Raw genomic sequence first — 22,043 nt, 5'->3', positions numbered from 1 at the left:
CAGCAAATGTGCCAAATGCCAAATATTTGGCACACCAAACACAAAAAACACCTCCCATCAGATGTTCTATATGTGCCAAATTTTTACCATTTGTGTCCGTACTGTTGCAAAATTTGCAACGGTACGGACACAAATGCCAAACGGAAAAATACTATTTTATTCGACTTTTCTCTCACCTCTCATTTCTTTATTTGATTTTCTCTCTCTTCTCAGAATCTGTATCTCTCTCCTAAGTTCCCAACCCGTGTTATTCCTCTTCTCACAATCGGACGCAAGCAAGAAGAAGGTGGCGGCGGCAGCCAAGAGAGGAGGAAAGACAGCCATGACTTCATCGAAATCGGCCACGGCGTCGGATTCATCGATGGTGGCAGATGGGTTTGTTGGGTTTGCCATGGTGGTGATTGATGGTGGTAGATGGGTTTGTAAGGTTTGCCATGGTGGTGAATCTCTCTCTTAGGTTCATCAATGGTGGTAGATGGGTTTTAACAACGGCCAGTGGTTGGTGGATGTGGTGGTTGAAGGTGGTGCTTGGCAGTGTGAGCTTGAAAGTGGGTTTAACCGGTGATAGGTTTGGGTTTGGTAGGTGATCTCACCTCAAGGCCGCCGTTGATCTCACCCTCTTCGCTCTCCTCTTTGTCTGCCTTTCACTCTGCCTCTCTCTGGTTGTGAGTTTTTTTTTTTTTTTTTTTTTGGCTGCAATTTGGGTTGATCTAATATTGGTGAGTAATTGTGGTCTCTGCCTCTCTCTGGTTGTGAGTTTTTTTTTTTTTTTTTTTTTGGCTGCAATTTGGGTTGATCTAATATTGGTGAGTAATTGTGGTGGTTGGTTTGCAGTAGAGGTGTTGTTGCGGCAATGGATATTGGTGGCTGGTGGTTGTGCCGTTGATGTTGTTGCTGTTGTTGATGATAACGGGGGAGGAGATAATATATTATTTTAATGTATAGAATTGAATGATAAAACATCTTATAAATGGGATGTTGCAAAATGATGTGGTAAAATAATAAAGTAGGCATTTGGTATGGCAAAATGGCTTTTTTTTTTTTTTTTTGCCACATCTGATGTGGATGCTCTAACACTGCCTCCATGAAGCTAAGAGTTAAAACAGAACCATTTGTAGCTTATTTTGAGCAACTACGGCTTATTTTTACAAAACTGAAATCGACATCGCACATATGAAACAAGTAATTCACTAAAAGAGGAAAATGATCACATACCAAAATCAGAGAATTTCCTTCTCAGGATGTGAAGGAAGTCGACATACTCTTGCGTTCCTTCATTCATCTTGTGAAGTTGCAACCCCAAAGGCCGCCTGTGCCAATCCCTGCAACAGTCAAAGCAAGTCCAAATACCACAAATTCATCACAATTAGCAAAATAACAAAAAAGAAAATTAAAAAAAATATGTATAAACGATTAATTTTTTTTTTGAAACACAAGTGAGAATCCATAAAACAACTAACTTGATCCTCTTGGAAGAAAGTCAAGCCCTACAATACTCTCCAAAACCAATGATTTTCCCGAACTCTGCACTCATTTCAAACCATAAACCAATCAGACCAAAAATTCAACTCAAATCTTTTACTTTCCTTACTAATAAACTTGAAATCTCTCCCTCTCTCTCTGTGTCTCTCTCTCTCCCTCCCGCAAATGAAAACTTTCACTTTTTCAAATGAACTCATCTTCTCTCTCTAGAAAATCACTCCAGACTCCTAAACTTTCTCTGTGTCAAAATTCTCTCTCTATCTCTAAACTTTCACCTTATCTTGCTAAGAGTATCTCCTCCGGTCTCTCTAATTAACAGTAACTTTTATGATTTCCTTATTTACTTTTTCAAATACACTTTTAATAAATTTTCTACCTTTTTTCTATGCTATTAAAATATTATTTCTTCATTATTTCTTTAATCTTTTTTTAATCTTCATTCTATATTTTTTAACCTTTCAACAGTAATATTTTTAAATTTTTCAATAATGTTTTTTAACAAATATCAGTGAACAATTGTTACAACGATATACTGAGTTATAAGATCATCTAATTTTAATGAGAAGTGTTAAGTTTACAATATTTTTCAAATAATTTCACAAAAGAATTATATGTGATAAGTTATTACTAGTTTTAATTTGAATCCACTACTGAAATTATTTTTTTACTCACCAATATTAGCTAATAACAATTCGTCACTTAAAATTTATTGCGAAAATATTGTAGTAACATTTCTCAATTTTGATTTCTTTTTCTTTGTTTTATTTTTCATCCATACATTGTTTCTTCTTCTTTTTTCTCCTCCACACACATATACCCACTCTCCTCTTTATCTTCAACTTTTTCACTTTTGTTTTTGTTTTTCTACTTCACTCTAGAACACTACACTTTTGTTCTTGTTTTTCTACTTCTTGTACTCATGACAGTACATAGTTAATTTCTCACCACATATCTCTTGCATAATTTTATAACTCCACAGACCATCAGACCAAAATTCATAATATGAAAAATCTCATTTGAGAGAGAGAGCCGATGGAGAACAAAAACCAGATGGGTCTCCCTCTTCTTCTTCTTCTTCTTCTTCTTTTTTTCTTTTCTTTTTTCTTTTATTGTTCTGATTTCATTTGGTTTATGAGAAAAATTGTTTTGTGTTTGGATTGTGATCTGCGTTTTGTAGCCGTTGAGATAAAGAAGAGAGAAAGAGAGTGGGGAAGAAAGAGAAATGGAGGAAAGAGGAAACAATCATTTTTTATTCAACTGGGTGATTATTTTAGGGGATAATAATGTCTAGAGTTGCTACAGTAATTACTACAGTGCTCTCTTCTTCACGAGAACTCTTGCATCAACTCTAAAAAAAACTTTAGAGTCAAAGAGGCTGTTTTTTGTGTGTTTACTCTCCAAAATTGGTTTTAGAATACCTATTGGATCGAGATGCACTAATAGATTGAGGTGTGCTTTGTGTAATGACGACAACAAGGCTAAAGGGATTAAAAAAATAATTAACTAAATAACCTAAGCTTTGATTTATATTTAGTCAATTTGGGTTTCACAAGTAATGAATTCAAGTACATGAGACTTGAATGGACTATTCTAAGTCCAAAACCCATTCATTTAAAGTAATAACTAACTTTCTGAATTATCTTAATATACATTATATAAATATAGATTTTAAAAATTTTTTTTTTTTGGATAGGAGGTGTGTCTGGGAAGCATTCCAAGCTAGCGTTTGTGCGTTTTGCTGAAATTATGTGGCTCCCATGGCATCGTTCACAGGCCCACAAAAGTCATCTAAACAAAAATTTCAATATAAATTGGGGTCTCACAGCACTATTCATGCATTTAAAAATTATTTTGTTACAATGTTTTCAGTTTTCAGCAAATAAGTGGTATCTAAACACACTCTTAGTATTAGCGCTTTTATGAAAAATAAGCATTTGGTCTTCATTAGTGAATTTGGAAATTTTGTTGAATTCTAGCTGGTATTAGTGAAGTTTTATGAGATTCAACTAAATTTTTTTGCCTATAACTAATAAATCTCTAGCAGCTATTTGAAGCTTTTAAATCATTATTGATATGTCCTGTTTATGGGAATTTAGGGTTACCCTGCCTACTCTCAACTGGGTTAAAACTTAAAAGCCTCTATTTGAAGCTCTACTTTTTATTAGCGACTTAGACAGAATGAACATGTTTTATTTTTCAATGGGTTTACTCTGACCTGTTTGTTGTGAAAGGAACTGTAGTCTGAGCTGGACTTTCTTACCCTAGAAATTATTGTCCAGCTGTTATGCTTGCCTCTGTTAATATGGGGTTACTTTATGCTGAAGCTGTCAAGTGACTCCCGAATCAAGGAATGTGATTTTCTTTAAAAAGAAAGAGAAAAAAAAAATAGTGGTCCAACACAGGTTGCCAAGGGTATTTTTATAGAGGAAATTTATCTTTTGAATAAGGTTTTGTGGGATTCAGCTCCAATTTTGGGTAATATGTGTTTCTCTTTTTTTTTTTTTTTTTTTTTTTTTTTTTGGGTAATAGGTTTAATGAAACTGGCTTGGTATTTTACTTATACCTAGTCAATGGTTGTGTTGCATGCTAAATATTGAAGCACTGCTTTCCATGTGTTCTGTGGTAGATTAAGTACTCTGCTTTAAGATTTTATAAAGATGCTGTCGGTCAAAATTTGCTTACCTTTCATAAGCCATGCCAGGAGGCAGAGGGTAATCTAGTCTATTCACTATATCTGGTTGTGTCTTTTATTCCTTGAGATTGAAAAGACTATAGAAAATGGGATGGATAAGTAATTCATCAAAAAAGGAAAAAAAAAAGAATTTATCACAATGTTGGGCTTTAATCATAGTTTCTTCCTTAAGGACGTTGTATATATTTGGTCACATAATTTGTGACCAAACTATATAACATTTTTTGTTTTTTAGTTTTTCAGGCTTTGTCTAATGCTTAATTTAATATTTTAAAACATGCCAATGTGCTCTAGCTTAAACTGCATTTCCATCTCCCGTAAAAATGGGTGGAGAATGAGGTCATAGGTTCAAAACCCACTAAGTACTTGTAAATTACCAATAAAAAAAACTTTTATAGTTTAAAGCACATTATTTTGTAAAGATTTCCAGAATTATTTAAACTTGATTGCCTATTCAAATTTACTTTTGCCTTCTGTGGGGATTGGCATGAGTTTAGACTTCTCCTCCTTGACTTGGTAGTATCAACATTCTTCAATGTATAAAGAATTCTTTGACATTGTTTATTGCCTTCTATATCTAAGAGGAAAATGATGTTGGAGCTGATATTTTGCCTTTTGAGTTTTCCGTATAGCCCTTGTTTGCAAGGAGATTCAGGATGAGACTAATAGAATAACCGGGAAGATAAAACAGATTTCTCCTGTTCCTATCCATCTCAGTATCTGTGCTCCAAATTTCAAAACAGATTTCTCTTGTTCCTAGACAAAAAGATTTCTCCTTATTACTTTTGTTTCAAATTTATTAGACACATTTTGGTTTACTTTCTTTTTAAAATATCCTTGGGAGTTTTAGTTGCAATTATTGCTCCGTTCAGACTGCATATATGATTTTCATTTGTCATTTGTGGCAAGTTATGCTATGTTGTATTAATCTGATGAGGACAAGGAAGGGCTTAAGGAAAAAGAAGATTAAATATACAAAGATTCAAGAATTGTGGTCTAGTTTTGATGTTGGACCTTCTTAGCATCTTTGATAAGTTATTTTAGTTATTAATATTATGTCTTTTAGGTTGAGAAGCTGCTGGATCAGTGTTAATTAAGTTCTATTAGAATAAGGGTAATTTGGTAATTTCCATAAATCTGGAATGTGCTATCTTTGGCCATACCAAAGGCCCATGAGTCTTATTTTATGTTTACGTATTATTAAGTCTTTTATTTAATTATTATTAATATTCCTATTTATTCTAGGAATTGGTTATTTAGAGTCGAAGTTTTACTAGGAAAAGGATAACAATAGCCTTTTTTTAGTCGTGCTATTTCAAAATATAATGATTGATTAACAAAATTCAGCAGCTAATTATTTTAAGCTTTGTTTGTGTGATGCCAAGGAACCCTAAGTGTGATGCTTAGGAAGACCTAGGCGTGATTCGTAGTGTTTTATTTATATTAATTTTTTTTTGTTTATTCCCTGTTTCAGCCCCCAAACAGCTGTCAACATCCATTCTTTTCTAACCTAAACTCTTAAACATCAATCCTTATTCAAGAATTTATCAAGAAACCTAGTATAGTATTGAATTTCTTAACGGTCCTACATCATAATCACCAGTGCTAGATATACTTCCACAGAATATGTTTTGCTTCATCTGGAAAAGCCATGCTTTTTGCAATATAATCTTAATTTGTTTGTATGCATGACATTTTATGATGCTTGTGTGATACCAATTCTTTGCAATTTTAAGCACAGCCAGTATTTTTTTCCTTCAATATTAGTTAATTGCCTTGGCATAATTTTAAACTGAAAGGAAGTTATAGTTTGACTGAAAAATTAGATGTTTAATTCTCCCTAGCAATGCAAAAAGCTGATGCAAAATGCACTAATGTGTATAAATATATCTTACGCACGAAAAGCAACTAGTCTCTGCAATAGTTGCTTGAGAAGAAAACACTGTATATATGTATTTGTCACTTGAGTAAGGATGTTTAGCAGTAGTTTGAATTGTGAAATCTCACTATTTAGCTTCTCTTTGCAGATTAGATATCATTTAACAAAATCATTTAATGGTTTCTTCGTCATTGGCTCCCATGTGCATGGTGCATTTTGCATTTATTAAAGGAAAGGAAGAAAAAAAAAATTAGATGGGAAAGAAAGATAGACAACAAATTGGTTTCTGTGGGTTTTGAGGAGTGTGTGTGATTTCTAAAGATTTGCATTGGTGCAATCCTTAGTATTGTGTGTGATCTCTAAAGAATAACTATTGGTTATAATACCCGGGACATTATTTTTACTTATTTGATGTGTTCCTTGCTTGCACTTAAATTTCATTTGCTCCTAATGTCTTATACTGGGTAATGTTGCATGGCATGAAGTTTGAATAAATAGTTGATATAATTCTATTCCCCATGTTTTAATATATTTTTTAACACTTATTCTTGTTTTCCTTCATTTGGCAGTTGTCAACTTATCCCTGATTGATCTACCGGGTTTAGCAAAAGTTGCTGTTGTATGTTCTGTACTTGATTAAACTTCTAGATTTTATAATGATTATTTTCCATTCATTAACTAAGATAGTTGTTCCTTTTTTTCCTCTTTCCAGAGGGACAACCTGAAAGTATTGTTGAAGATAAATATATTGAGAAGGTAATGGGACTTTCCCCCCTCAAAAAGGGTACATCAATGTGTAATGACTAATGAGTGGAAGACCCTTTCACTTTGGTGATCTTTTTACTGCCACAGTTTACTCTACTCTTTTAATTCTTTTAAGAACCCTAGCCGGTAACAATTCCCCCCTTTTCCCTCCAATTTAACAAAGTCAATTTTATTAAATATGAGAATATGGTGCTACATATATTGAGGTCTAATTTTTCCGTGACATCATGAACAATGGAACTTCATGGGAATCAGTGAAAGTAGTTTTTGAGATATTAATGAATATATTTCATTGTTTTTCTTCATTCCTACCCTTTAACTTTAATATGTTTTTAGCCAATGAACTCTAGCTTAACGATCATCTCCTCCCATATAGGTGCTACTTTTATTGTCTAGTTCCAAACTCTTGTTGGTTTTAGTTTATTTATTTAAACTTTCCAAAATGATGTTGTTTTGGTAGACTTAGGGTCCATTTGAGTAGGGCTGTACACGGTGCGGTGCGGCCGGTTTTTGTGGCCGTTTCTGCACCGCACCGAAATCTTCGGTTTCCTAAAAACCCACGCCACTGCCGCGCTTGAGTAACGGTTTTCCGACAACCTCGGTGGCGGTTTCAGTCAGTGCGATGGTCGCTGTCCACTTGTCTATCACACACACACACACAGAAGAGATATCTAAATTCTAAAACCAAAATCAAACCCAGAAAACTCAAGGATTCAAACCACAAATTAAAACTTAGATCAAATCTAAATATTAAAAGATTCAAAACCTATTACAGACCCAAATATTAAAACCCATTACAAACCATCTGTCTGAGTCCGACTAAGCTTTTTTTGAGTCCGACTAAGCTAAGTGATGGAGCAAATTGAGCCTGAAAGATTGACAGCAAAAGTCTAAAAATAGAGAAAAAGAGACAAGTTAGAGTGTTAGACAACTGGGTGCTGGGCACGTGTATGGCTGAGAGTAAATAAGGAAAAAAAAAAAAATCTTATACAGTGACTTAAAAACACTAACCAACTGCGGCATTTTTATTTTTTTATTTTTTGTTTAAATGCAAGACAATTAGACAAGACCTGAGTGAGACTATACTTTAGGACTGACACATGCTAACCTTTTTTATTTATTGAAAGGCTTATTTCCTTTGACTTCGCACGCGGGTGAGAAAGAAACTAATGAGTCCTCATCACCAACAAAAAAAAAAAAAACCTGAGAGACTGAGCACGGCGTGCTCAGCACGCCATATATTTTTGAACATAGCACAGGCCAAGGCGTGAGAAACTGAGAGCACATCTCAATTTAAAAAAAAAAAAGTATATACATATTAAACATACTCGGTGCAGTTCAGCTCTCGGCGATGTGCACATCTCAGCGCCGACAGCCGCACCAGTCCGACATCGAAACTGAAAAGATGCCGCCAACCACCGTGCCAGAAACCATCGGCAGAGCTCTAAAGGGGGCGGATCGGTGCGGTCAGACCGGTTTCAGTCGGTGCCGGTTGATCGTTGAACAGGCCTACATTTGAGAACAGCTTATTTAACTAGCTTTTTGTTAAAAATACTGTAAATAAAAATAAAAGTTAGCTAGCAAAAATAGTTCAGTGGGACTAGGGCCGGCCCAAGGCCTAGGTAATTTAGGCCTAGGCCTAAGGCCCCATCAAATAAAAATTCCCCTTAGGGAAAAAGACCCCACTTCCCATGGTTAAAAGCCAAATTTTTATAAAATTATATAAATTTTTTAAAGGTTGTGCATTTTCTTTTATTAGTGATGTTAAGGATATTACAAATTTTACTATTAACTTATGACTTACAAATTGCTATGTTATTAATTACAAAAAAATGATTCAAACATTCATTAGTTAAATTGATGAAGTTCATCATTGAAAGTCAATGTCACATTATATTTTAAACATTTTATATTGCTTTTAGTGCATTTTTCCTTTTCATTTCTATTAAGACTCTAAAAGTACGAGACCGAGTGAACCCTAAGCCAATTAAACCCTAAAATGTTTCAAAAAAAAAATGTTGCAAATGTGTTAAATCATCAATTATAGATTAATTTCCTCTAATAGTTTGAGAGTTGAGACTTTAATTTTTGTAAATTGATATCCTACAAAGCCGCACACCAAATAATATCTACATCTCTCCCTCTCTCTCTCTCTCACAAAAACAAGATATAAAATTAAAAATTAGATTACAACTTTACTTAACTATACATCGTCATATATCCAAAATAAAGTATCTTTTTCAATCGAGTATATTTCTATTTTTTATTTAATTAATATTTATGGTTCAACTATAATATTCAATTCTCTATATAAAATTAACATTAGTTTAGTTGGTATCATTCATCAAATTATGTATTTAACGTACCAAATTAACCTTGATTTGATTAAAATTAAATAATTTTGTTTAATTAATATTTACAAATTAAAGGCCCCGCATAAATTTTTCACCTTAGGCCCCAAATTATGTTGGGCTGCTCCTGAGTGGGACTCATGAATAGTACCAAAAAGTGTAGTAGAACTCATGAATTATAGCAAAAATAAGCAAAATAGTAGCAAAAATAAGCTGAATAGTAAAATAAACTGACTTTAAACTCTAATCCCAAACGTAACCTTAGTGTCAACTTGAGAACAGCTTATTTAGCTAAAATTAAATTTTTTTTGCTAAAAGTATTGTAGATAAAGCTAAATATTAGCTGAAATAGTACATTAGAACCTATGAATACTATCAAAAAGCGTAATGAAATCCATGAATAGTAGCAAAAATAAGCTTAATAGTAAAAAAAAAATGGCATTTTTCAGCCAATACCAAACACAACCTTTTTTTTTTTTTTTTTGAGAAACAAAACTACAACAGAACAGCAACAAGCAAACACAATAACTACACAGCATCCAAATGGATTACACTAGACACATAAGGAGGGATCTCTTCAAGCCAAGTCAGCACTGTGTCAACATGAATTGCATTGCGGGCTAGAGTGTGAGCAACCTGGTTTGCCTTCCTCTTTGTGTGATGGAAATCATAGCTTTTCAAAGCCTTTGCCAATTGCTTCATGTCCTCAATGATGTGACCAATATGACAAGTAGAGTCAGCAGAGTCTTGGATAGCTTTAACCACCCCAAGAGAATCACTCTCAATTATAACACAATTAAAGCTAGTTTCAATTGCAAACCTGATGGCCTACCGGATAGCCAATGTCTCAATGACCTCTGCCTCTTGCACACCTTCCACTTTCTCTAACAAAGCAGCTAGCACCCAACCTTGACTGTCACACACCACCACACCTATGCCTGCTGAATTAGACTCTTTGAAGATAGCTTCATCTACATTAGCTTTGAACCAACCTTGGGGGGGTGGTACCCATTTCAAATTTTCCTTTGGTCTAGCAGCTTTTGTTCCTTCCTTCATGGATTGAAATTCAAGTCTGAAATTGTTAGCCCAAGAAATCACATCATGAGGGACTTTATCAAGCTCATTCACTCTTATTTTGTTTCAGCAAAACCATAAAGACCAAGCAAGGATTGCGAACAGCTCCTGCACCTCTGGCTGATCTAATTGGAGAATAAACCTTGTCACCTCCTCGAAATTCTGATGCTAAGAATTGCAAAACAAGCCCCCCAAAGGGCTACTCTCCCACACCACTCTTGCTGAAGGACAAAACCATAGGATATGGTTTGTGTCCTCTTTTCCTGCACCACATCTATCACAAACTTCCCAAACTTATACTCCCCGTTTCTTTAAATTCATCTTAGTGGGCAGTGAGTTAATTAGTGCTCTCCATAGGAAGTGCTTGATCTTTGAAGGGATGTTCATCTTCCATATCTTATGCCAAATAGTGTTCTCTTTGATACAAGAGGTACTTGGTTGATTAGCTTCCTCCCTTGTAAGTACCATTCAATGGGCACTACGGACTGTGTATTTTCCATCCTTTGATTCAGCCCAAATCAAACAGTCAGGTGGTTTTCGTTCACTCAATAGGATTTTTTTAATAAGAGTAGCTTCCTCATGCCAGAAAATTTGGTCAATTAAATCATTTCTCCATCTTATGTTCTCCCAATCAATGAGCTCTTCAACTTTGGCATCATGAGGTAAGAGATTAACTAGGGATTGGACCTTGTGTATGTGTGAATTTGGCAGCCATGGGTCTCCCCAAATTTTCACATTATTACATCTCCCAATCTGCCACTTGCTGCCCATCTCTATTATATGTTTGACGCCCTTTATACTATTCCAAGCATATGACCCCTTAGCCCGGTTGTTTAGATTGAGAATATTCCCATCCGGAAAGAATCGGTGTTGGAATATATTGTTTTGCTAGGAGAGTTTCATTGAACTTTATAATGTTTCTAAATCCCAACCTGCCTCCAAATTTGGGTTTACAAAGTCTCTACCAATTTACCCAGTGGATCTTGTGCCTCCTATCAACACCACCCCACCAAAACTTCCTTATCATGATCTCTAATTCTTTGCAAAGAGATGTGGGTAACCGGAAACAGCTCATCACATACATGGGAATTGCTTGTGTGACTGCCTTGATTAAAATTTCCTTACCAGCCTGTGACAGTAGTTTTTCACCCCACCCTTGTATCACTCGCCACATCTTCTCCTTTATGTTGCTGAAGGAAACTCATTTATTCCTCCCCACAAAAGAAGGCATGCCAAGATATTTTTTGAACTCTTTTATCTCTGGAATGCTAAGACTCGCTTATATGGCATTCTTTGTGTCTTCCTCCACATTTTTCCTAAAGCAGATAGTAGTCTTATCTTGGTTCAATTTTTGCCCTGGCTCTTCTTCATATTCCTGTAGGACTTGTTGAATATTTCTGCACTCCTCAATGTTTGCCCGGCAGAGAAGTAGGCTGTCATCTGCAAAGCAAAGGTTTGTGATCTTGGGACCTCCTCGACTTATGGCCACCCCCGTGATTTTTCCTTCCAACTCTGCTTCTTTCAATTTAGCTAAAAGACCTTCTGCACAAATAAGAAAAAGATATGGGGAGAGAGGGTCGCCTTGACGCAAACCTTTCTCTGGGTGAATAAAACCACGAGGTTCACCATTAATAAGAACAGAATATAAAACAGAAGATAAACACTGCATAATCAAAGAGATCCATTTTTCCTCAAAACCCATTTTCCTCATTACTTGGCTAAGATATCCCCATTCAACTCTATCGTATGCTTTACTCATGTCAAGTTTTATTGCCATAAAACCCTTTCTACTCTTACATCTAGTTTTCATGTAATGTAGTGTTTCAAACGCCACCAAAACATTATCAGTAATCAATCTTCCTGGAACAAATGCACTTTGAGTTTCAGATTTGATTTTAGAAAGAATGGGTTTTAGTCTGTTGGCTATCATTTTGGACATGATTTTATATATAACATTACATAAACTAATGGGACGAAAATCAGACATTCTTTTAGGGCTTGAGACTTTTGAAATTAAGGTGATAAAAGTGTGGTTTATGCTTTCTAGTATTTTACATGAGTTTAGACAAGAGAGGATAGCATTAGTAACGTTAGGCCCAATAATATGCCAAAATGATTGATAAAAGAGTGCAAGCATACCATCTGGCCCGGGGGCCTTTAAGGGAGCCATGTGTCTCAGAGCTTGATGAACCTCCTCTGTCGTGAACTCCCATGAAAGTTCCCTATTCATGTCATCAGTGATGAGTTTGTGTACTCCTCTGAGAGACTGTTCACCTAGTTGCGGTCTCGTTGATGTGAAAAGGTTTGTGAAAAATTGTACAGCCACATCCTCAATTTTATCTACATCTTCATGCCATACACCATCATTATCTTCAATTCCCTGAATCCAATTGCCCCTCTTTCGCCTTGACGCGTAAGTGTGGAAGAATTTTGTATTTTGATCTCCACTTTGTAGCCAATTAATTCTGGATCTCTAATGCCACATCTTTTCTTCTTTTACCAAGAGCAAATTTACTTCTCTTCTCAATTCAGCCTCTTGTTGGACAATGGCCTCAATTCTAGGTTCCTCTCTAAGCTTATGTAATTTCTTTTTCTTTTCGTGCAAAAGATTGGTAGTCTCTCCAAAGTCCTTTCTACTCCATTCTTCTAAATTCCGAGCGCACAACTGAATACGTTCAAAAAGATTTTCCATATCTCCATCTCTTTCCTCTTCATTCCATGAGTTTTTAATAGCAGCTTCACACCGTTCTAAGCCCACCCACATCGATTCAAACCGAAATGGACGAATCCTCCTTTTGTTTCTGTTTTTTGTTCTTAAAATAATTGGCCTATGATCTGAGGAGGCCGCTGTGAAATGCTGAATATACCCTTCATGGAAGGTATTTATCCACGCTGGGTTTGCAACCCCACGATCAAGTCTTTCAAAAATACTCTCTTCTTGACCATTCCTTCTGAACCAAGTAAATTTTGGACCTCTGTATCCAAAGTCCATTAATCCACAGTCATCCAAGGCATCCCTGAACTGTTGAATTTATATTTCCGGTCTCTAAAGCCCTCCTCCCCCAACTTCTCATAAATGCTAAGTATTTCATTAAAATCACCAAGGCATACCCATGGCTCATCCTTATCTCTACTCAAGTGTCTTAGAAATTCCCATGATTCTTGACACTTGCAAGTTTCCGGGTGTTCGTAGAAACCCGTAAATCTCCAATTACCTTTCTTCGAGCACTGAATGATAGCATCAATATGATTCTTTGAATAGTTATTGATGATAAGAGGAAAGTTGTTTTTCCAAAAAAGAACAAGTCCTCCACTGTGACCATCCCTTGGGCATACTAGTTTGTTATCAAATCGTAATTTAACTCGAATTTGTTCCAACTTGGATTCTGCCACTAATGTCTCTATGAGAAACACTATCAATAAGCTCTTGAATTGTTCATTGATTGCCAATACGACGGCAGTTCCAACTTAAACAGCTCATATCCAAAAGGGAATATAAACAGAGAAGCAAGCCAACAATCCAAACAGAGAAGCAAACAAAGAAACAAGCAATCCAAAAAACAGGGAAAGACCCAATTTCTAAACCCCAATAATCTAAATTGGAAAATACTGAAACAAAAGAACTACTCACTTCTGGGTTTCTTAGATCCTCAACTGAGATGCCTTTATTCAACAAAAGCAGCTCACATCGGCATGGAGAAGCCTCCCTTGGCCGAATCTCACCAGAACTAGAAGTGCCAACACAGCCGAAAATTCTTCCCTCTAAAGGAACTTCTGGCTGCATCAACCACTCATACCGTCAACCCAAATTCACCACAACTACTAGATGGCAGAGATTAACTGCCAGTAAACCAACCGGTGACAGAACAAGACCCACCCAGGACAGAAGAACCACTCCTAAAGCAACGAACCCATGAAGGGGAGGTGAAAGACCCACGAAGGGGTGTTGATGGGCTGACAAAGGAACCGGAGCTCACAAGGCAGCCAAAAATCTTGCGCGTACGCTACCTGGATGGCCAAATCGTGGGCCGAGAGGGAGAAAAGAGATAGAACTCTCTAGAAAAAGCTGGAAACCCACGGTCCAGAGAGAAAACTCCTACTTGGGAGAGAGAAAAATCTTTTCGGCTCCAGTCCCCCTTTTACCAAACACAACCTTAGTGGTGAAGATTCACCGTAAGTGGATGGAAGGACTATGATGGAAACGAATGGAATTTAAAGGATTGAAACACACACACACACACACACACAAAATGAAACTCAAAGGACTAAATTGAAACTAGGTCAATGGGTGTAATTTGTAAGTTAGTCTTAATTATATTTATGATTATCACATGTTCTGGATCGTTGTTATGTTCATTTAGGATTTGATTTATCAGAATGAGCAGTTCTTGATCTATCAACATTGTTTATATATCATGTAGCTATCGCACTCAGGATTTGTAATCTTATTCTATGAGCTTTTTACATTTTTATGCTTAAAAGAACTGTACAGGTATGGGTGAGGGGATAATAATGAATAACAAATTCTTGGATTGTCTCAACTATAATTGTTGCATGATGTACAATAAAACTAATTGTTTCTTCTTTGGATCCTTGTTCTGCAATTTGTTTTTATCTGCCGAATTTTTTTAATAGTTTTCCCTTCTCTCTCATTCTCTCTTTCCTCATCCAGGCAAGCCTTTCTATCCTTAATTAGAGTCCAATGCCTTCTGTTATTGTCTCGAGTTAATTTTCTGTCCTTTGGTTTTTGCAGCCTAATTGTATCATACTCGCAATATCTTTGGCCAACCAAGATGTTGTGACATCAGATGCTATCAAACTTGCTAGGGAAGTGGATTCTACTGGTATGTTTATGCTCTTTTTGCAGAACTCTTGACTTGTCGCTTTGTTTAGCTTTCCCAGTTTCCCTCATGAATCTTGTACGTAAATTGCACAGGAGAGAGGACATTTGGTGTGTTGACAAAGTTGGATTTGATGGACAAAGGAACTAATGCATTGGATGTAAGATCTCTCTCTATCTCCCTTTGTCTCTTTGTTTGTGTGAATAACCCCACCTTTATAAATGGATTTTGTTGATCAGGTATAGCTTAACTTTTAATTATTATCTAATTTATTTGCATTTTACTCTCAAAGTGATTGGGGTTAACATTTCATTGGGTTGAATTGTATTCAGAGTAGAACCGTTTTTTAGCGTATACATTTTTCCCCTTTCTTGAGAAATTCCTTAGAACTTTGCTATAACATTTTAATTTTGCTGCATTTCCTGTGCATTTTCTTGGTTCAAAATTGCTTTGAAAAATATAAATGTCTTAATATGTTTATTTTCTTTGCCTCTTACATACTTTATATGCTCTCAGGTTATTGAAGGAAGATCGTATCATTTGCATCATCCTTGGGTTGGAATTGTTAACCGTTCCCAGGCTGACATCAATAAAAATGTTGACATATTAGTTGCGAGGTGGAAGGAGTACCAGTCCTGACTCTGGACACTTAGCCAGTAAAATGGGTTCAGAGTGTCTTGCAAAACTTCTCTCAAAGGTTTTTTCTTGTGCATCTTTCTTGCAAATTAAGATGATGTTTCTATAGGATATTAAACTGATGTTGTGATCTTGATTCTAGCACTTGGAGTCTGTAATTTGGGCTCAGATTTCAAGTATAACATCTCTAATTAATAAAAGCATTGAGGAACTTGAGTCGGAGATGGATCATCATGGTAGACCTATTGCCGTTGATGCTGGGGTGAGTGGCTTTAAGACGTTGTAAATTATTATTATTTTTTTTTGTGTGTGTGTAAAGAAGATGCTATTTGTGCTCTCCTTAACTGAGGTATGATGTTTTAGGACCATTTGTACATTATCTTGGAACTTTGCCATGCATTCGACCGGATTTTCAAGGAGCATTTGGAGGGAGTGTAAAACATCTTTCAGCTTCTCTTCCAACCATAATCTTTCATGGTTTTTCCAGCTTCAGCTAGATTTGCCACTATGTTTTAATTGTGATTGCAATGCTTATAATAAATTAATAATACTGCGTGTCTTTGGAAAAAAAAATTTCCTTTTTAAAATTAGGTGGCCTGGAGGTGATCAAATTTATGGAGTCTTTGACAACCACTGCTTTAAGGAAGCTTCCACTTGATAGGCATCTTTCACGGTATTACACGGTTAACAGTTTTATATGCTTTTAACTTCTTTTTGTCCGAGTATGATTTTTAGTTATTATAGACTGTTTATTAGAATTTTTTTTTTTTGTTATCAGTTGTAAGTTAACATTGTGTATCACCTGTGCGTATAGTTATGTGGTGATAGTTTATAAAGTTATTTTGTCTTTTGCAACTAATTAGTTTTCCAAAAATAAATACAAATATTTTAGAAGTCATTGCTAGTGATGCAATATTACTTACCTTTAATGAAGATATCTCAATTTATGAAAATCCACAACCAAAATTTTTCATAAAGAATTTTTTTATTATGAAAGAAGATTTTTCTAAGGGACTATAATTTTGAACATTAAAAGAGAGATTGCAACTAAATTATGTACAAAATCCATCATATATGATTTATTGGAAATTAAAACAATAATCGAATTCCATTTTAATAGATAATTTACTTTAAATGTACTGAGAAACAATTATTTCATGTCTTTTCTTTTGTTGATTCTTTGTTTATATATATTCAATAGACGTTAATTAGGTTGGATTCGCATGAAAAAAAAAATTATTCATGTTCGGCCCCCCTTGACTTCGAATCCTAGTTCCATCCCTGTGTGTGTGGATGAGACTGCTGCCCATGAGGCCAAAAGACCACATGCAAAAGAGGTCCTATTTAACACATTCTCCCTGCTACCCATGGGGAGAGAGACAAAACCTTGAGCGTATAGGTGAGGTTGCTGCCCACGGGGCCAAGAGACTACATACCAAACAAGACAATATCATGTCAATTGTGAATGGGTGGATCCCCTGACCGGTTTATGTGGTAGTGTAGTATCTTTGTAATAATTTACCATATGTTAGTTTTTATTACTTTGAAAACTATATTGTTCGTTCTCACAGATTATAGTATATAGTTTCATGGTATTTATTTTAAGAAGCTATATTTCAGTATTTAATCATTCTTGTTATATTATTATTAAAAATGATCTTGCAATATTCAGTTAGAAATTTCCCAAACTAAAACATGCTTTGTAAATTGTTCATCATCATAAAACTTGCATTTCCTCCACCCTCATTAATTATGCTACCTATTAGGCTCTATCTCATCCCATTCATTTACAAACTTTTTCAAAGTAAGCAACGATCATTTTAGACAGGTTTTTGTGGTTAGCAGTAGTTAGACTAACTACTGATAGAGGCTAGATTTTTGTGATCGATGGTGATATTTAGATAATGTACATCCTATAAAGTGGGCTTGACTCATTCTTTTTGTATCTAATAGTGGTGATGACTTTTATTCCCATTAATGGGATAAACTGATGATATGTAATTGTATTTATTCAAACCTCTATTCTTTTGTGGCCAATGGTCCTTGTAATTATTGCATAGAGCTCTGACTTATTTTGGGAGTATCTTTAATGGAATTATTATGATAATTCTTGATGTGAGTACTTGATATAAATTATATGGATTAAATTGTCAAAAAAGAAAAATCTACATGTACCTTTAAGATGTTTTTCTCATGCTTTGGACCCTTCTGAGTTTGGGGCGTGACATACAACCTATTGATTTCAAACATCATCACACACACACACACACACACACACATATATAATCTAAAATATGAAACAGCCAACATTAGTGTTACTTTTGTTGTCTTGTATATATTTGTCTTAACTTTTTTTGTTATACAAATTTTTTTTTTTTTAATTTTTGTCATATTGTCATAATTATTAATAGTAGAATAGTAATTGGTGTTTGTAAAGCTTGTTTTGTCTTACAAGTTTTTGTTTTGTTTTAAAAGCTAGTGAGTTTGTGACTCAGTGTCATATTGTCATGTCATTGTTAAGCACCATTTTTTTTTACAAGGAAAAAAAAAAACAAAACAAAAACAAAGCCTTGGGTTGGCCTAAACCAACCCAATAGATGTTGATTAGGAAAAGCCTACCCAAAATAAATAAAAATTAGCCCAATAATTTATAATTTGGCCCAAAACAAAGAAAAAATTAGTTTTGTGCTAGCCAATCCAGCCCAAAATTTTGAAAAATATAAAACTGACCAAACTGAACCGTATCACACCGCAGAGTATAGTGCTAAAAAAGGCCCAAAACCACACCAAACCGTGCCGCGAATAATTCCAAATCTTTTGTACCATTATTTATGCTTCACTTTATACACCACAAATAAAAACTTGTCACATCTACCTATTTAATTAAATTCTAAATTTATGCCTTTCATAATTTCAATTACCTAAAAAAATAAATAAAACTATCGTATTCCCACTATCGCTGCCACCACCACCAACCTTCGTCGATTGCCACTATCAAGAGCTCTAATGCCATCAATGCTACCTGTCTTGGTTGACCACTGCCAACTCACTTCCTTCGATGACAACTATCATTCTTCCACTTTGTCCCTCTCAAACCGATAGTGGTAGAAGAGCCTTCACTGGTTGCCACTATCAAGAGTGCAGGCTCACACAACCCAGTCCGAAGCGGGTCCGAATCGGGTCCGAGTTTTATCAAAACCCAGTCCGAACCCGAACCCGTACCCGACCTGATTACATATGAAATTACTTAAATACCCTTATATATATATATAGTTATAAACCCTAAGGTCCCTAACTCATTTCTTTAGCTCACACAAACACAAAGCACAGCCACACACAGCTGCCTCAGACCTCAGTGCCTCACTCACTCTCAATCTCACACAGCTCACACAGACACGGTCTCATCACTCTTAATCTCACTCCCTCTCAAGCATCGCCGACCCAAGCTCTCAGCCTCTCACCGTTGGTCCAAGCATTCACCACCAACGGTCAAGCTCTCACTCACTTTCAATCTCATCGCCAGCCCAAGCTCTCACCGCCTTTGTTCTCTACTTCTCTTCAAATTTTTTAGTTTTTTATTTTAATATCGTATTCAGTCTAAGTCTCTGAGATGTTTGTTTCAATTTTTTGGTTGGTGTTTTCTACTTAAACTATGGATCTCAACCAAAGTATGTATCAATTCTAGTTATGCTAATTGTTAGTCTTGCCACTGGAATAAATATTCATTTTCGTTTTTATGCTTTTGTGAAACTACCCTGGCAGATATGCCCTGTATCTAAATATTCATTTTCGTTTTTTTGCTTTTGAGAAACTGCCCTGGCAAATCTGCCTTGTATCTAAATATTCATTTTCGTTTTTATGCTTTTGTCAATGGTATCTTGGGGGATGAATCTTTATCGCTTAACATGAAGAAGCAAGGGGAAAACTTCTTTTTTCAGCTATAGATTTACTTGAAAATTTTTAAATACAAAACTTCATTGAATGAATTGATGAGGCAACCATCAACCTTAGCAGTTAATATTTGGGCTTCAATTAAAAAAAAAAAAATTGTTGGGCCGTAGATTGGGCCCAAATTTGGTTGGGCTAAACGGGGCCCGCTGGGCAGGTTTGAGCCCCGCATAAAAAACCAATTTATTAAACGGGCCGAGTCCGAGTAACGGGTTTGGACCCATAGGGCAGGTCCAGGTATGAAAAAACCCGACCCGAACTCGATTTGTTGCCATTCCTACCTCCCACAAGCTCTTATACTTGTGAAGTGACTATTGCACCAAAAGTGTGCGATGGTTCATACGAGAAGCCTCTATATGGTCTTTAATTTGGAATTTTCTCTCCGCATTCATTGAGAGTTAATTGTGAATTTTGAATATCAAATTTGAATTTAATTCAATCTTCCATTTAATTAAAACCTTCTAAGTGAGTGTTTTCTTCTACGTTGACACATGTAGGGGTGTGCAAAAAACCGACGAACTGAAAAAACTGCTTCAAACCGACCGAACCGATGCAAAAATTTTGATTCAGTTTCAATTCGGTTCGGTTTCGGTTTTATTATATAAAAAAACCAAAAATTTTGGTTCGGTTTTTGATGACAAATTCTAATACACCGAACCGAACCGAAATATATTAAATAATAATTTGTACAAATTATTTTAACAAAGTTTCTGGTATCCTAGCAACAAGGACACACGCTTGTCTCCAGTCAGCCCAGGTTCAACCCTTAGTAATAGCCTTTTTATTTTTCCTCTCCTTATTACCAAAACTACGTCGTTTTGGGGTTTGCTTTATAACCTATGAATCCTATTTTCAGCATTTGTCTCTCACTTCAAGTCTAATATATTTGGGGTTTTGTTCTTCGTGTTTGGGTTTTGTTCTTCGTGATTTCTGGGTTTCAAGGTAGAAGGTTGTGAGTTTGGCTTCACCGGTATGCTTCTTCGCCATTCTCTTCTTTTTTTTTTCTTTTTTTTTTTTGGTTTTGTGTTTGCTACTTTGCTTGGTGCTTGGTGTTTGGGTGGTGAGAAAACGTGGGAAAGCAAAGGGATTTTCTGGGTTTGTTAATATTTTATGGGTTTCTGAGTTTGTTAATTTTTTTTCTTTGTTTGCTTTCTTAGAAAATAGGAAACCGAAAAAAACCCACCGAAATTGACCCAAATCGAAACCGAAATCCAACCGAAACCGATTGATTTCCAATTACTTTGGTCAGTTTCAGTTGAGAATTTCATAAACCGAAAATTTCGGTTTCGGTTGGCCAACACTTAGAAAACCGACCGAAACCGAACCGACACACCCCTAGACACATGGCTCTCTTTATTTAACGCTACCACGTGGCTTGGACACTTGTCATTTCTTTGTGAGTTGTAGTAACTCAAAGACTTGACATGTGGCTTGATTTCATCTGCTGATTGTTCACTCTTAACACATCATTAATGGGGAATTAATTAGACCACAAATATTTGATCATGATTAATTGGACAGTGTGGATAAATCATAAAATTTTGATGTCTACAACAATGTATTGGATCCTAAGGGGTTTTTTATTTCATTTTATTGGTTTTTGGCTAATTGATAGTTACAAGTTACACCAATGGGAGATGAGAGATTTGAAACTAATTATTCTCATAAGGAGAGCATGCAATGCCAATGAGCTAGAAGGCTCTTGGCAAACTAGTGGACTAAGTTCCCAGTGTTCAACCTAGTAAAAAGCAAAAATAGCACCCTAGTGGACTAAGTTCAAGTGTTCAACCTAGTAAAAAGCAAAATTAGCACCTTGTAGTCTGACTTACAAAAAGGAGAAGAGTAATACTAGCATTCATGACAGAAATACACTCTTATTCAGCCAGTCTCCTTGTGGTCCTGCGGCAATCCACCCCGTTTATGGGGTTTGATTTTGAGGGTTGAATCCCCTTGCTTAAACTTGGCCAAAAAAAAGTACACTCATCTTAGAACAAAGGGTATAAGTATTAAAAAAAAAAAAAAAAAACTTTATGAGAAAGTGATGCATGCCGCCATTTCTAGCAGCACATGGGCAAGGCAACATTGAGGTCCTTGAGGTCGTTACATAATATGCCATTAGCTGCAATCATACATGCTATGGATAGCAACACATGTACCATGGCTAGCTGCAAATGGACAAGACAACATTTTAACTTTATGACATACAGGGTTGGCTTAAAGAGAGGATATCACAATACTATTTTTCAATTATTTGAGTCAAATGTATTGCAAAGTTATATTTGGGTCTTCATTCAAACGCTCTTTCTGTTTCCAAACTTATCACACAGTTTTCATTTAACTTTTAGAGTAAATTCTATTCAAACATGTATGAATAG

The 22,043-nt window shown here is 35.6% G+C and overlaps 1 protein-coding gene across 1 annotated transcript; it reads left to right on the top strand.

Annotated features, from left to right (window-relative positions):
- The first annotated feature begins 475 nt into the window (after window positions 1-475).
- On the top strand, window positions 476-16,482 carry LOC111987656 (phragmoplastin DRP1E). Its single transcript, XM_065763049.1, is given in 12 exon segments — window positions 476-548; window positions 4,807-4,907; window positions 6,622-6,672; window positions 6,768-6,809; window positions 14,997-15,087; window positions 15,180-15,244; window positions 15,601-15,710; window positions 15,712-15,781; window positions 15,863-15,982; window positions 16,084-16,154; window positions 16,312-16,350; window positions 16,352-16,482. Coding segments are annotated over 12 exon segments (909 nt in total). The 3' UTR covers window positions 16,428-16,482.
- Window positions 16,483-22,043: the final 5,561 nt, after the last annotated feature.

Source organism: Quercus suber, unplaced genomic scaffold, assembly GCF_002906115.3.
Source record: "Quercus suber isolate HL8 unplaced genomic scaffold, Cork oak 2.0 scaffold_20, whole genome shotgun sequence".
NCBI classification, from domain to species: Eukaryota; Viridiplantae; Streptophyta; class Magnoliopsida; order Fagales; family Fagaceae; genus Quercus; species Quercus suber.
The sequence above is the reverse complement of the archived record's forward strand: the minus strand, read 5'-3'. Positions and strand labels throughout refer to the sequence as shown.